The sequence below is a fragment of the Triturus cristatus genome, chromosome 6 (assembly GCF_964204655.1).
Source record: "Triturus cristatus chromosome 6, aTriCri1.1, whole genome shotgun sequence".
Lineage (NCBI taxonomy): Eukaryota > Metazoa > Chordata > Amphibia > Caudata > Salamandridae > Triturus > Triturus cristatus.
Window position 1 is genome coordinate 1,837,693,680 of NC_140589.1, and position 16,827 is coordinate 1,837,710,506.

Consider the following 16,827-nt stretch of genomic DNA (forward strand, 5'->3'; position numbering starts at 1 on the left):
AGCTACACAAGGCAAACATTCTCTGACAGACTGGTCCACCTCTCTATTCATGCCTGCCCACCAAAACAACTCTCTAACCTTCTGTTTCATTGCGTGCATTCCAATGTGGCCTTCATGTGCTAAATTCACAACAGTAGACCTTAAAGACTTCAGAACAAAAGAATCCACTAACCACAGAAAGTGCAGGACCCACATCTCTATAAAAAACCTAAACAGCATCTGAACTTTTTCGTTCAGGCCAAACCTTACTCGCATGTTTCATAACAGCAAGGACAGCCAGTCGTCTTCTGTAATTGCATCGTTCGATATATGCGCCATTTCATTGACTACAACCTCTTTGTCATCTTTACATAAATCTTCTTCTTTATGATCACCCACCAGTGGCAATCTTAAAAGACAATCATCCACGGCATTTTCAATTCCCTCAATGTATTCCACACGGTAAGAAAATTCTTGTAGTCTGTATTGGTACTTGGTGATTCTGGGAGTGCCCTGCCTGCCCCTGTCGTAGTCAACATACAGATTAGAGATTTATGATCACTCACTCTACAAATTCAGACCCCCCCCCATATGGAATGGTTAACACCCCACCAGAATGCCAAAACTTCACACTCCTCTGCTGAATAGGAGGATTCAGCACTTCTAAGGTCTGGTGGTGACCGATGCTAATCCATTGTGGTTTGCACGGGTGGGTTGGTACCATCCTCGTCGCCAGTGAAAAGATGTAGTATGCAGATGGTGGTGATAATAATAATCTTTTATTTCAGCATCCTATTACACGACTGACAAGAAAGCAGTCTCCCGGCAACTGAACTCCTTTTCAAATTACTACATTCTATTCCTTTCATCACTGTGCCTCCACATTTCAAACATGCTGCAGCAACAAATGATGGGCGGAATGCTGAATGAATCAAACCTTCACTCCTAGTCAAGAGAGCTGGGTTAAATCCATCATTCTTTTGCTCACTACGCCACCCTAGTTTGGACCCAGCCATATGCAAATCAATTTGGACCTTGTTCCTTATGGGAACAGTCCAGCCAAACTGCCAAACCATGTCCTCCCTGGACTGGAAACAAGCATCCTTTGTTCACATCATTTGTTCCCGCAGCACTCCACATTTCTAACATCAGCTATCATGCACTCCGCTACAATACTAACTAAGAAACCAACACACAGCCTGTGAATAACCTGGGCATACCAAACCTGTCAAGATCTCCATGTGACTTTGAGCAATACGTTTTAGGGGCCTGAGAGACAACCTTCCAAAAGATGTTTTTTTCCACAACCCCCCCTTTTTCCCTCCCCACAAATAGTAGCGCCTAGTTTGAACTGTGAGTTACTTTGCAGAAATAAGTATTAGAAATCCTGCTACTAGTACAGTACAATGCCTTACTGAACCAGTAAGGAGCTGCAGCTGCATTCACCATTTTTTTACTGTAACCACGCTTGTTGACTGTAAGCGCACTTCCTGTCGGTCTCCCTCGAGATTGTACAGTCTATCATTTTAAGAGCATTGTCACCATCTCAAGAGTGGGCCAGTGCTCCTTAATCAACAAGTGTCAACATTTGCCACATAGATCATACTAATTGTGCAAGTCCCTCATACTAATTGTTCAAGCCCCAGTCCTAATGACACTTACTCACTCCAACGCAGGCCCTTCTCAAACCGACCTAACAAATTTGCAGCTATTGCACCTTGTATACGTAACAACTATCAATATGCGTTGTGCTATTGTACAATACTCTATATCGCTGTACTGCACTCGATAGCTCTGACATCTAGTTAACCTGTTTATCTGGAAACTAATCTAGTTATCTGGATACCGTTCTATCTGGCTACCATATAACCATGCCTTTTACCTCATTGTGCATGAAGCACTATTTGAATTAGACCTGCTTTCTGTAGGTGTTCCTGTATGACCAACCGAATGTCTCCCTGCCTGCGGATACAAAACATTCCATTCCTGGAAAGAGATGGCTCAGATTTGGAAAACCAGAAACAGAAGAGGCAACCTAAGGACCTACTTTCCTTGAAACATTGATTCCGAAGTTATTGGGTATATCATTCGTGAAGGACTTTGACATTTAGAGAACACACAAAGTGAATGACAATAAAATAGAAATTTTGCAAGACTCTACCAAAGAACATGCACATCAGATCCCCTTTGCTTTAATGGTACCTTCTAGAATGACAATCGCCTATATAGGTATGCACATGATCTTTGTATAACCCTCTGACCTAATATCCCTCCTTGAAAACCTATCCCAATCAGACATGGTTGTATGATTTGCAGAATAAGATGATTCGGATATTTAAAAAATTATCCACTCCACATTGGTGATCTCTGGATTATGATATGCATCCGAGACTCGGGAGCTCCGTAATCTCGCAAGAGTCGTAGGATTCACGAGAAATAACTAGTGTTGCTATTTTGTATTCAGCTTAGTTGCTGTAGGTCTAATGGCTCACTGTTGCAAGTTATGGCAAGATACGCAGATTGCATTTGCTGTCCTAATCATAATAGTAGCAAAGCCTAGATAATAGCAAACCCTGGATAATTTGATTCAATTATATGATTATAATGCATGCAAGCCTGCAATATGATAGCCCGTTTTTAATTCCCTTTATACATTCGACTTGTGATGTCCCTATTCGCCTGTAATATAGAAATGATGTAGCCGCTCAACTGTAATAATTAAAGTTAAGTTTTGAAGTCACAATGCCTGTTGCCAGAGCCCATGGCCAAGGGGAAAAGCAGTTCACATAACATAATTAAATCTGCTCTTTGGGTAAAAAACGGAAATGAAACCTGGCTTGTCCTTCTTCTGTTCTGTTTTTCTAAATGCGTTAGACCGTGATGAGCAGGAGATATTTATTACAACATGTTTATTTTTTCCAAGCTTTAGGTAATTATAGGAAAGATATAATCTCTCTATGTTTTTACTCATCGTGAGCAATATGTCTTTCACTAAACTGATTTTTTCCCCTGTTATCGGACCGCTTTTTGGTTCCTTTAATTTTGCATTAGAGATTGTAATCATATTCTTCATGTTTAGAAACATCCTATCTCTTTTACACGAAAGACCACCACACAAAGGATAAAGCTGTTTGTGGAAAGGCTTATGGTGTGAACTTGTACTAAAAGGAATAAAGTCCCTGCAGACATTATAAAGAGATTGCATGTCACCTCGGAGTTACATGGCCTTGACCCTCTACATAGCCCAGGAACTCCTGTGATTTGCAATATTCTTAATGTACGGCAATGAACACTTTATCTCATATATAACTGTATCTGATACAGTCACTTGTTAGGCTTAAGCCACACAATGATATTTCTATGGACGAGCTAGAACCGTTCAATGTTTAATCTTGGGTAAGTCCAATTCAGTTTGAATAGTTATACATTGGTGAGTTGTTTTTTGATCTTTTTATCTTTTTGCCACTTGTTTGTGTCATCACGCCATGATTAAGCTATTTACCAAATAACCTAGGTGCTTACTGTGCACAAGCATACATCCTATGCTTATGCCAGAAATACATAATACAGATAACATACTTCACACATTCTGACACTAGATACATTACACCTACACGTATCCCACACCATGGAACAGCACAATACTCGTGTTACACAAACTGCATATACTTGATCATGCACGTAGGTCTATAAAGTCCTCAAAAATGTTGCTATGTTGGCTTGATATCAGTTTTACCTACCGCTCATTATCCTAGCCACCTTCCCTTAACACAATTTCACTACTCTTTATTCTCAACAAGTTAGTCCTGGGTCAAAAGGCTACCTCTTTCAAGAGTAGTCTCACCATGTTTACAGGAGTTGTATTTTCGCAGTCTGGCTAACACATTATTGTTCTTTACATTTTCATCCTGTTCCAACCTCGAAGGTCAGGGCTGTCCTGGCTGGCTGCTCAAGGCCTACATTGTCCTACCCAGTGTTTCAAGTGGAGGGGGCGATAGGGTATCAGGGTGGGACATTTTGGGTTGCTCTCTGGGGATTAATTGTTACTTACTTTTCTTTCTTCTATCGCTAGTCCTGGCTTTATCTACTCTTATTCCCCCCACCCTGCCTTCACTATACCTAAAGCAGATGAACCTCTACTCTCGCCATCAGACCTTTTTCCCATGACACACACTAGAATTAATCACAATGCAGCTCACTAACATTGCAACAAAACAATCAGGCTAACAAGATTAATCATATTTCTTCAACCCAAAGTCTTTACTGTACTAATGCAAACATTGGGCTAAAATCCTATCCTTTACTGTTAAAGGCTTCGACCTCTCAGTGAAGAGAAACCGACGTAGACTCTTATCCTAAATTAGGAGATATCATCATATTACAGGAAGCTAAAATCAACACCGACGGGACCTATAATGTGAGACACAACCGGACCCAGCACTCACTTTGCTTACCAGCAACAAATAAACAAAAGCAATGCTGTTATTAAAATAATCACAAAGTTTGTCAATATATCGCCCATTGGCAACTCAGACGGTACAGAGGGTAGATGGAGTTTCATAAAATTGAGAAAGAACAGTGAAGATCTTTATATAATAAACATCAATGCATCCACTAGAGGCAACCCTAATTTGTGAGTAAAACTAAAGTGAATTACCACATAATGCTGCGGTAATTCTTGGCAGTGACGTTAATCTACCCTTAGATGGCACAGTCCACAGGATCTCGGGGTAGCTTTAAGAAGGACTTGCTGCTCACGGTGAGGGCACAGGGAGGCTGACGAGCATCCTGGGCAAGATAGTAAAGGACCGCCTCTTTCGCATTACATTGCAGAGCACAGGAAGGCGGAAGAGTGGGTAGCTTTGTGAAGGACCTCCCATTTCTCCTTACAGTTCATAGCTCAGCAAGGCTGGCGAGCATCCTGGGTGAGAGCGAGTAGCTTTAAGAAGGACTTACTCCTTACTGTTGAGAGCACAGGGAGGCTGACGAGTATCCTGGGCGAGAGAGAGTAGCTTTGAGATGAACCTCCGCCTTCTCCTTACAGCTCAGAGCACAGGGAGGCAGACATGCATCCTGGGTGAGAGTCGCTTTAAGAAGGACCTCCTCTTTCCCCTTACAGCTCAGACCAGAGGTAGGCTGACAAGCATCCTGGACTAGAGAGGGTAACTTTAAGGAGGTCTTGCTCCTTAATGTTGAGAGCACAGGGAGGCTGACGAGCATCCTGGACAAGATAGAAGCTTTAAGGACCTCCTCTTTCTCCTTACAGTTGATAGCACACCAAGGCTGACGAGCTTCCTGGACGAGAGAGGGTAGCTTTAAGATGTATCTCTGCTTTCTCCTTTCAGTGCAGATCACAGGGAGACTGACGAGCATCCTGGGCTAGAGAGTAGCTGTAGGAAGGACCTCCTCTTTCTACTTGCAGTTCAGAGCACTGTGAGGCTAAGTAGCACCTGGGTGAGAGAGGAGCTTTAAGAAGGAACCCTCGTTCTCCTTACATTTGAGCGCATAGGAAGGCTGACTAGCATCCTGGCCGATAAAGTATTTATTATGAAGGACCTCCTCTTTCTCCTTACAGTTCAGAGCACCGAGAGGCTGACGACAATCCTTGACGAGAGAGAGTAGCTTTAAGAAGGACCTCCTCCTTACAGCTCAGAGCACAGCAAGGCTAGTGACCATCCTGGACGAGAGAGAGTAGCTTTAAGATGAACCTCCGCTTTCTCCTTTAAAGTGCAGGGCACAGGGAGTCTGACGAGCATCCCAGACAAGAGAGTAGCTTCAACAAGGCCCTACTCTTTCTCCTTACAGTTCAGAGCACAGGGAGGCAGACGAGCATCCTGGGTGAGAGAGCACCTTTAAGAAGGACCTCCTCCTTACAGCTCAGAGCACGAGGCGGGGTTGTGAAGCATGTCCTGGATGAGCAAAAAGGGTATGATCTTGTTGGTGTGATGTTATGTTAGCATTTGTATAGCGTACTGCTGCCATTGCTATTACCATATATCCTGGAGCATGCATTTTCACATAGTTCTAGGCTTTCTCACAGTTCGACTCAAAACACTCACAGGAAGTTGGACTGTGGCTGGGTGGTGAAGGCGACTGTGTCCAATGTGTGTTCTGTAGTTAAATTGCCTTGGTTTAAGCACTGGTTTCTCTGTAATGCTTTGACGATTTTAGTGTATCTTTTTTTCTTTCTGGGTGTGTTTGTTTGTGTCTAAGTGGGTGAGGGGTTTGCTGGAGTGACTTTACCAATTGTTTTCTTATTATCCAGTGTCAAGTTGCCCATTACCTGTCAGTTTGTGCTTGACGTTGGTGCAGTAATGAAGTTTTGAGTCTATTGCACATTTTTATAATGCATTGTAGAATTAAAATGTGGTGTTCGATTGTAATTTCTACACAAAGTTTGTTGGGTGATTTAACGGTCTCGCTCAGACTGCTCCTTAGTTCTTTAGGTGAGTAGAATGATCATCTATAGATCTCGGATGGTGCGTGGTGTTTTGTGTATTCAGTTGAGATTGGTCAGAGGACAATCAGTGGGCTGAGAGCTCTCCCCTGTTTGCACAACATCATGCCAAGCGGGCCAGTTTGTGATTATTGGTAGTTGATGCATAGGTGGGGTGGAGGTGCAGGTGATTGTGACATTGTCATTGTGTAAAGAGCTCTGGGTAGCAGGACTGACTGAGCAAAGCCTGAAAGGATGACCTAGTGAGAGCCCCATCTAATCCGTGGAATCTACTCAACCCGCCACCTGACTGACTGACGTCTGCTCCTAGGAGAGGAAAGGGGGGTGGGGTTATGTTGAGAGCATGCAGATGTCAACCCTCAAAAAGGCTGAGGGGGGATCTGTAACTGGCCCAAATCCTTATTTATAGAGCCACCTGGCTGAAACAAGGACCCCAAGCCGAAGAAGCCTCTTGGATCATGGAGAAGTCTGACCCGGCCACATGGGACTGGAACTACCTGCGTGGCCCTCAGTAACCTGGACACAGGCTGCAACTATAGGTGGAGGTAGACCAATTAGTGGCCGTAAATGCTAGAGTGTCAGTAAAGCACTACAGAGAACCTCAGAAAAGAATAGGCTATATATTCTAATGTTGCATTTCCACAGGACAAACACGCTGGCAGACGTGCAGCAAGAGGGAGCTCTCCCTCTGGCTGTAGAATTTGGAGGCATCGATGAAGGTGGATGGAAATTCCCCCATAGATCACCAAGACTAGACCAGGAGAGCTGTGATGGTGAAACGTAGATGTCTACCATTGCATTAAAATGTGTGCGTTGAATAGCATGCACCGTTCAGGGCTGCATTTAGGATGCAGTAGATTTTGTAAGGCTCCTCCTAGAACAGCAATATTTTCAGGCTGCTCTTAAGATCACATACGTTAGTGACTGACCCACCATGCACTGAAGGTTTGGTAGCTCCTACAGTTTTACACACAGTTACCCCAACAGCACTCAACTGGGAGAGAAGCAGATACATCACAAGTTTGGCAAAAACCTGAAGACCCTCCTGTTTTCAGTGCACAAAAGTAGGATTGAGCAGGGCACTGTTTTTCTCAAAATACTTTTATTCTATTGCAATATCCATGGCAGAGTACACAAATACCTTATCACAAACTCTTTTGTATACATATTAATAGCAAACTCTCCCATTATTCTGAATAGAAAGTTTCCCATGTAGAATGGGCATGACAAGTGAAAAGGAAGCTCCAGGAACTACAGAAACATAGAAACTTTGTAGGTGGGAGAATGGGGGGTCTGAGTTACCAAATATTCATTTCAATGGTACTGAGAATGCTGGCCTTCGCAGAGCTCTATAGAGCAGCAAAGGACCCTATATGGGACACTTGGATATGTAGGATGTTAGTGAAGATTCCGCAGGGGTGCGGGGGGGCAATCTCCTGTCAGATGGAGGTCCAGGTTCTGCCTCAACTGAATTTGGGAGTCCAGATACCGAGAGAGTTCCCGGAAGACGGAACTCCCACCACACCTATGGGAGCCACACTGGCACCCAATACGCGAACACGCTTATTTCAAGCTCCTCTCACACACAATCAAGGCACTATACAACTTTGGCCACACTTAACTGCACAGTGGCATCTCCTCCCACCAACCAACTAAACACTGACGCCCTGCAGGACTCCTACACAGAGTAGGAGGACAGGTGTTCTCTTACATTGCTTCTAAATCATTGAATGTCTTCCCACTGCACAGCAAAGCTGTGTCCTCTCTTGAATTCCGCAAAAAGCTGAAGACCTGGATTTTCAATCAACCAACCTATCTTATCCAGTGCTAGGGACACTCACCTGCTCAGAGCCAGAGTACCCTTGCATGTACAAATTTACAAATACACATAACCGAACATAACCAGAGAATTTTATAGTTGCCAAACCTGGAAAACGAGTGGTTGTCCGTGATTAACATGTACTAGATGTAGACAACTGTTCAGTTCCCATCGGGTGATAAAGACTGTGTTGGGTTGTTGCACGATCACCGATCTGTGTGGCTCTTGCACTCATAACCCCAGGCTTCCAATCTTTCACCATCCTGGGCTGACAGCATTACTCTTCACCAAAAGGGTGGGGTCCACGTTTTGACCATCTACTGGACTCAGTAGCTGGATCCCACAGAACTCTGTATTATTATGTGGCATCCTTATACAACAAGCACTGTACATGTTCAGTGAAAACTGATTCATGCAATAGCATTCTTTACCTGGTGCCAGGACAAATTGAAATATAGGTAGATGCCAGCTGCGTGGCATTCTAACCTAAAGTGCAAGATTTGACTAGACTGGGTGGGTGCTGGAAAATATCAGCATGATTTGGGAGAGTTTTACGCAATTATACTGAATGCTCGACGAAACCAGACTCCAACTGAAAGGGACAGTTTGCGTCCCCTGTGCGTCATAAAGGAAATTCTGCAACCAGATGTCCTATGCAACATATTACCTGCTGTCCAGAGGTGCCCAGTTGTACGTGGTGCTGTACAAAGGGAGTGATGCATACTAGCGTCTGGTGGGATGAACTTACATTCCCCATTGATAGTTTGTCTCTCAGCCGTGCTGTGTGTTATGTGCTCTTTGTGACACTTGGGGACTTGCTCTGCTATGGTAAATGCTTTTGCCTATCCAGCAGAATTCCAAATTTTACTCTAAGTATTTATTGTACACACTCAGGCAAGAAATGATGTCACACACTCAAAGACTGAACTCAGACCAATTTTGTTTGTATAAAAATATTATTTAGTTATTTTATTTCTAGAACCAAGCCAGGCCTGGTGCAGGTAAGTGAAATAATACTTTCCAGGTATATTGCAGTTGAAATACAATGGATTTGTTTACAGGTAGGTCAACAGTTAAAATTACTTTACAGTTACTTTTGAGATGACTTTGTACATTTCTTTTCAGATTACTTTTTAAGTTACTTTTTTCTACTCAGTGTGATATGCCTAGATGTCACACTGGGACATGTCCTAGAGAAAAGGTAAGTAATTAAGTTTTTGTACATTTACAATTTTTCAATGTTTCTTACAAACCAACTCCACACTTTTGGGAAAAGCAGTCAATGCAAACCTATGGGAGGAAATTAAGTTATAGGTATGCAGGTAAGTACTTGGTTGTGGGAGTTGGGTTTCTGGGGTTAGAACCAGGGTTCCCCCAGGGTCAAGGATGCACTCTCAAAGCACCCACAGCGGCCGTAGCGTGGCCGGGTGCAGAGTGCTGAGGCCAATGTTATCCAATGGGGGAAAGGGGTCCTCAGCACTCTGCACCCCGCCGCCCTAGTGCCGCTGAGGGTGCTCTGAGTCCATCCTTGACCCTAGGGGAACCCTATTTCTAACCCCAGGAAACCAACTCTCAAGACCGAGTACTTACTGGTAAACCGATAATACTGTTTTCTTTCATAGAACTGCATTGAATGCTTTTCTGTGAAAAATCTTTTAAGTGTGGAGTTGGTTTGTATGAAAACTCTGAGAAACTGCAAATGTGTAAAACCAGAATTACTTAACTTTTGTCTAGGAAATGTCCCAGTGTGATACCTAGGCATATCACACTGAGTAGCAAAATTAACTTAAAAAGTAATCTAAGATGTAATGTATCCTGTAATCCACAAAGTAACTGGAAAGTAATTTTGACTGTTGACATATCGGCTAATCAACCCACTGCATTGAACCTGCTTTCAACTGTAATTTACTGCATACATGTTGCATAGTATTGTTATACTTATCTGTATCAGGCCTGACTAGTGTCTATAAAATAAAATATCACTAAATAATATTTTATACAAACAAAATTGGTCTGAGTGAAGTATTTGAGTGTGTGACATCATTTTTTTCCTGGGTGTGTACAATAAGTGCTTAACACTACCCTCTGATAAAGCCTTACTGTTTGCCCACCCTACCACAAATGGAGAGTAAGGTGCTATCTATTTTTACCTCTGCCTACCTTTGGGGTTCCACTGGACTCTGTGCACACTATACCTTACTTTGGTATAGTATATACAGAGCCAGCTTTCTACAGTATGTCCCCATTTATATTGTTGCGCAAAATATTTCCAAGGGCTTCAGTTTGTCCTGACTGGCTGAGAGAGGTAAGCAAAAAGAGCACACCTGACTTGCCGACTATTCCATCCAGAGATGAAGCAATGCAAAGTCAGATTAAAGAACGTTTTGACAGAACACACCATGTCAAAGAATTAACATTGAAAGCAGGGGATTGGGTTTTGATCAGCAATCACACTAAGGTCAAGAAGGATTTATCAAAATTTTCAAAACCAGTTTGTGTTGAAAGAGTGCTAAAGGCTCAGTGCTTGTAAAGGACAAAGGCTGGTGGAGTAAGGGAGATCTGGTCAAGATTACCCAGGTGCAGGCAACCAAAATTCAAGCTGCGCGACGCTGTGATGGTAAAAATTCCTCTCTTGGAATCACTTGGTGGCAAACAACTCAAAAGCATTCAACTGACAGTCAAGGCTAATCTCAGATTGATAATGCAAATGATTTGTTAGTTACACAAAGGCAACCAGGTTCAGACATTGTTCCTGGACAATCCAATGGTTGCATTACGTCCCATAACACCAGAGTTGTACGCGCTACTACTATGCCTTCTAAATTTAATGATTACTATATGTCTTCCAAAAATAAATCACAGATGTAGAGTTGTAAATATTGTGCTGCTCTGTTTATTTGAGATATTTTTATTTTATATGTTTTTCATACAAATTATTTAGCTTTGTTTTTTCAAAAAGGGTAAGGTGCTGTGCCATAAGATAAGTATTGTATGTATGCGCGGTTCCTTTAAGAACCTGTTATGAGCGAGCTCCTGCTTTGCCAAGCGAGCTCTCTTGCCAAAAGTAAATGCTTTCCCGTTGCTATGTTTCTTTCAAGTTACTGCTTTATGGCCTACGCTGCTGACCCGCATCAGTTGCTCAGTCTTCCGTGATCGTCTCATGCACAAGGACAGGCTATGTGGGTTCCTTATTTATTACCTTGTACTGCACAAAATAAACGCTGTACTTGTCTCCGCGTGGCTCCCGAAGTATGTAACAATGTCTCAGCTGACCCTACACCAGCCCAGCCTGATTTGTGCCCTAGAATCTTCTCTCTAGGAGTAGTACTCCCTAATCACACTAGTTTGAAATCCACTCGTCTGTGAACTCAGTTGCACTGTGGGATACTGCAGGGTGGGACTGGGTGAAATACAGGAACAATTGGTAACTTGTACAAAGACACTGCCAGAGATCGGGCATCTTTAAATTAATAATGAAAAGAAATGCAGTTAATATTAGCATCTGTTTCTTACAGAGCCCTTCCTCCTTCCTTCTCCTGCCCTGGAGGGAATGCTTCCTGGGACATTGTGCACAGTGATACAGATGAACTAGTTTGCCGGAATCAGAGGAGCAGCTGCAATGGCACAGGAGAGATTGGTGAGTAGATTCAAGCTTGTGAAGACAGTTTGTATCATGGCACAGCTTTTTATTTCCAGTGCAAAGTTTATTTAATTTACTACAAAGGAAACGAGATTCCCTCATATTTTCATGGACAGTTGTTACCTTCTTTAAAACATGCTCCATAGAATCAAATTCACGCTTCTGCCAGCCCAGCCTGTTGATCCTGCAAAGCGACACTGTCGCCTGGTCTCATGCTGTGTCTAGCCTGTCTGCAGAGACAATGGGTGACACTGAACCACTGAACAAGCACAGAATCTGAGTGCAGTATGTGAACAAGGGTCCCCTTTCCCTGCGACGCCCTACCTCTCCCATTGCCCCCCTGTGGCACACTTTGTCCTCCTACTCCCCCCGCTCCTCATGTTGGCACCCTTTTTCCGGATACCCCCAATCCTCTGGCAGCACCCTTTCCTGTCCCCGCTTGGCACTTGTTTCCCAGGGCCCTTGTTTCCTCGTGGCGCCTTTTTCCTAAAAGGTCCTCAGCCCCATGGCACTGGTCTTCTTGATCCCACCCACCTTAGCTCCCCTTCCCCATGTTCTCCAGGATTAACACCCATTCTCTTTCTGTGCACCTTATTGTATGGACGTGTTTCCTTTGCCCTACTAGACCCTTTCCATTGGAATGATTTGGTGTGAAGATCATCATGACAGACTTTGCAGACTTATCGCAGCACAAGCGCTCATCGGCTAGTGAACTCGGCGGCAGGGGAAACCGTAAACGGGCGCATGTCTGCAGCTTATCTTGACTCTGAGAAATTTTAAAGTAATTTCTCTCAGACCCGCGATCCTTAGCGTTGCATTTGAGCTCGTCTTCAGGTCATTCTTTATGCAGCTTAATCCAATCTCTTACGTCACGTTCTAATTGAAGTTGCCTTAGAAATAGGACTACACTCTGCCTGAAATAGAAAGGGAACTGAGCAATTGGTCCTGCTTATCCTGCTTTTCAACTATTTGCACGCTTATTTTTCCAAGTTATTGTGCAAATCGATTGTCATAAGGATCACGGGTACAAGAGAAATTACTTAAAAATGTCTCAAAGTCAAGGAAAGCCGTATACATGCACACATTTATGGTTTCCCCTGCGGCCGAGTTTCCTCGCCGCCATGTGCTCGTGCTGCCACACCCCTGTAGAGACAATGGAAATTGCATGTGCCAGCTCGCAGTTTACGAATGGAGGACTTGTGACTTCACGCACTGCACCCGGGACCCTTGACAGCCGAACAAGATTTTAGGCTTGCACCCACTACATAAAGCACATCTGCAGCTAACGGAAACTAGCCAAATGCCCCATTTGGGTCAGTGTGCAACCCTGAATCTAAAGCAGCGCCTCTCACTTTCAAAGTGCAAGTAAAAAGTAACGTGATCACACTGCCTTAATACCAGGCACGTTGCTCCTCACGCTGTTAGCAGTCACTCACTGGGCCCTGCAGTAGGGTGACCAGAATTTTAAAGCCAAAAATCGTGACATTTCCCAACAAGCATTTGCAATGCAATAGGTCTCGCATTGACGCGAGTTTGAGCTATTGACATTGTAATTAACAATGCCTTTTATTTATGTTTTTAAAAAGAAAACAAAAATAAAAGGCATTGTTATTTGCAATGTCAATAGCTCAAACTCGCATCAATGTGAGACCTATTGCATTGCAAATGCTTGTTGTTAAATGTGTCGCAATACCTAGCTCACACTTGCGTCAATGCGAGACCTATTGCTTTGCAAATGCTTGTTGTTAAATGTGTCGCAATACCTGGCACACATTAACGGTGAAATATCATGCATACTCCCCCTGAAAACAAGCAAAACAGAAAGCAGCTCCCCATCCGGGCCGGGAAGGAGACCTGGGAGGGCGAGGGCTGCCCGCGCATGCGCGGTACCTGTAACTTTTGCGTGCCCTGGGGGCGCTAGGTGGCGCACTTGCGGAATGGCTGCCTTCGGGTGAAGCTCCCGCTGTCCGGCGACATAATCCGTCCTAATATCCTTCTCTAAGAACGGGAGTGCTTCTCCAGCGGCTGGTTTTGGTGCAAGACTGCCTGCTGCCTAATCCTGGAGAGTGCTGGGGGTGGCGGAGCACCGCAGCGGCTGTGGGCAGAGGAAACGTCCCCGACCGGAGCGGAGTGCCTGGCTTGTGGAGACCTGAGCCGGGCGCGCTACGGCCACTACAGGCCGAGGCGCCCACGAGGTGTGTGGGCCTCAGAGGGCGCGCAGCTGACACTGCGCTAGTGCGGACGGGCTGCAGCGCCGAAGACTTGCGGATAATGATGTTGTAAATGTTGTAATTCGCCCGAAACCTGAGGTGAACGGCGGAGACGGCTGGGGGCTCTGACTGAAGCTTGGGCGGACGGTGCACAGAGCGGCGTGAGCCTGGTCGGGCCGGGCGTTGCAGTTACCAACGCTGCTCGAGGTTGCAGGCTGGGACACCCGACTACAGACTCGGACCGGCACCTGCCTCGCGTGTGAGCCCCTGCGGATGCCTGAAGGTGGAGCTGCGTGTAGCGACGAGGTGAGCGGCTCTGTGGTGCGCTGGGAATCTGGAGGAGGAGGTGGCAGCGGCATGATAGCACGGGCATAGCGGAGTCCGGGACTTGATAGGATGCTGGCACTGCAGGGAGGTGAGGCGTCGGAGAGCCTTGCACCGCGGTGCATCGTGATATAGGTGACCCGCGGTGATACCTTGCAGCTGAAACAGCGGGACTCCTGTGACGCCGTGAGGGCTGATACGGGAGGTGACCGGTAACACCACCTTACGCTGCGGAGGCGCTGCTTCACCCGCTGCGAGGGCCTCTGCCTGTTACTTGCCCCCTGCCCTGGAGATGCCGCCGTGCGCTGAGAGGGGGCCCCTAAGTGGACATCGACGCTGGGGCTGTGCTAGGCGTGAGACCCTGGGAGCACGATAGCGCCTGGAAGGCTGTGACGGGGGCGGGACTGAGAGTGAGTGCTTACTGGCCAGTGCATTGTGCCGCAGACCCGAAGGACTGTATCTCTGCTGATTGCGGACCCCCCGTGGAGATCTTGATTTGGAAGGCTGCGGCGACTGGCGAGACGCTCTGCTATGAGAGACAGCTGGCTGTTGAAGGATTCCGGGGCTTCCATTTGGGTGAGAGCCTAGCGCGACAGGGGTGTACTGTGAGTATAGTGCCCTGGGAGACAAGATAGCCTAAGACATTTGAGGACTACGAGGAGCGTTTGCTGTGGTGGTGATCGGCGCTGTGGCTGGTAGGGTCGCCCGGTGACTGGGAGGAAGAACTGCGCGTGGCTTGTTGAAGTTTGGAGGGCCTGGTGTCGTGACCCGCCGCGATGGGGAAGACGGACCCCCGCCAGCCCCGGCTCCACTTCGAGACGAAAAAGGCTGCTAAATCGGGTCCGGAGGGCGGTACAGAGCCTGCGACGGTGGGCGCCTGTGCCTCCTCGCAGGAATTGGACACCGATATGAAATCCATCCTACTGGAGATGCGACATGGCATAGCCTCTATTGCTGGGAAAATGGACGACATGAACTCGCGAATGGACAATATTGTGCGTAAGATCGATGGGCATGAAGATAAGCTCAAAGAGGCGGAAACACGCATCTCGGATTCAGAGGACGCAGCGGCGCGTATGCAGCAATCGATGATGCAAATGGACAAACTCCTCAAAGTTATTGCTGCTAAGAACGAGGACATGGAAGCGAGGAGCCGTCGTAATAACCTCCGCCTCCTAGGTATTCCTGAACCTACGAATACGGGTAGGATGGAGCTGTATGTGGAGAAGCTACTGCTGGCGACAGTCGGAGCGGACTCCTTTTCGTCTCAGTTTGTGGTGGAGCGTGCACACCGTTCGTTGGGTCCTAGACCACCGGTGGGTGGCCCACCGCGACCAAACATCGCCCGGCTACTCAATTATAGAGATCGAGACGTGGCTCTCAGGATGGCACGAGAGAAGAAGCAGCTTCAGTGTGAGGGTGTTACCTTCACTATCTACCCGGACTTCACAGCGGCAGTGCAGGAGGATAGGAGAAAATTCCTCCCAGTGAAACAAAAGCTCCGACAGGCTCAAATTGATTACGCTCTGCTGTACCCGGCCCGGCTCCGCATTACTCACCAGGGTAGGCAGTCATTCTTCACTACGCCACAGCAGGCTGAGGACTTTCTAAAACAACTGCGACGACGCAATGCAGGGGAACGAAATGCTGCGGGCTCCCGGTCGCCCACCACCTCGGACATTGATTGAGGGGCTGCAGTTGTGTTCGTTGGAAACGGATCGTCTTAGGAGATGTGAGTGTACTACCCCACTTTCATTATGGCCGTATACTATGTCATGACCAAGATTCTCTACACCGCGTGGAGTGGCGGCCCTGCCTCTGGAGAAACTGATACGAACATGCCGGACGCCCATGTCTTTCTGCTGGGATATGGCGCATCGGTGCGTATCCCCCAGGAAGTAAAGGGAACTTGTGTGCCACCTGGTGTCACACCCCAGTTGGGAGATCCCCCTTAGGATTGCTTTTGGTACTGTAGACTTTGTTTTGCCACTCAGCTGACGTGTTTTAGGGGTTAGTTGAGGCTTTTCAGGGGTGGGAAGGAGGGGGGGGGGGGGGGGATCTGCGGTACTGGCATGGTTGGGATGCTTCAGTGGGAGGTGGGTGGGGGGATGGTTTGTGGGAATGTTCTAGCACTTGTTCAGGTGTTATTAGAGAGACAATAGCACACTGATACAACTACAGACAGGGATGCATTCGGAGATATGTGGAGGGCAACGCAAATTGACAAACGTGGAGAATGGAAGATAGGATGACTGACGAGGGCATAGGGATCATCTCCTGGAATGTGAGAGGGATGGGGGATCCTAGGAAAAAGAGGCAAATACTCTCCTATCTGGACCGACACAAGGTCAACATTGCACTATTGCAGGAAACACATTGCGCTCCGCAAGCTGGTAAT

At 46.1% G+C, this 16,827-nt stretch overlaps 1 protein-coding gene across 1 annotated transcript in view; it reads left to right on the plus strand.

Annotated features, from left to right (window-relative positions):
• Window positions 1-16,827, plus strand: part of ATRAID (all-trans retinoic acid induced differentiation factor) — a 91,459-nt gene that overhangs the window by 61,930 nt on the left and 12,702 nt on the right. The window contains exon 5 of the mRNA XM_085613269.1: window positions 11,771-11,892. Within this exon, the coding sequence (XP_085469395.1) occupies window positions 11,771-11,892 (122 nt within the window). The remainder of the gene's footprint in view (window positions 1-11,770; window positions 11,893-16,827) is intronic.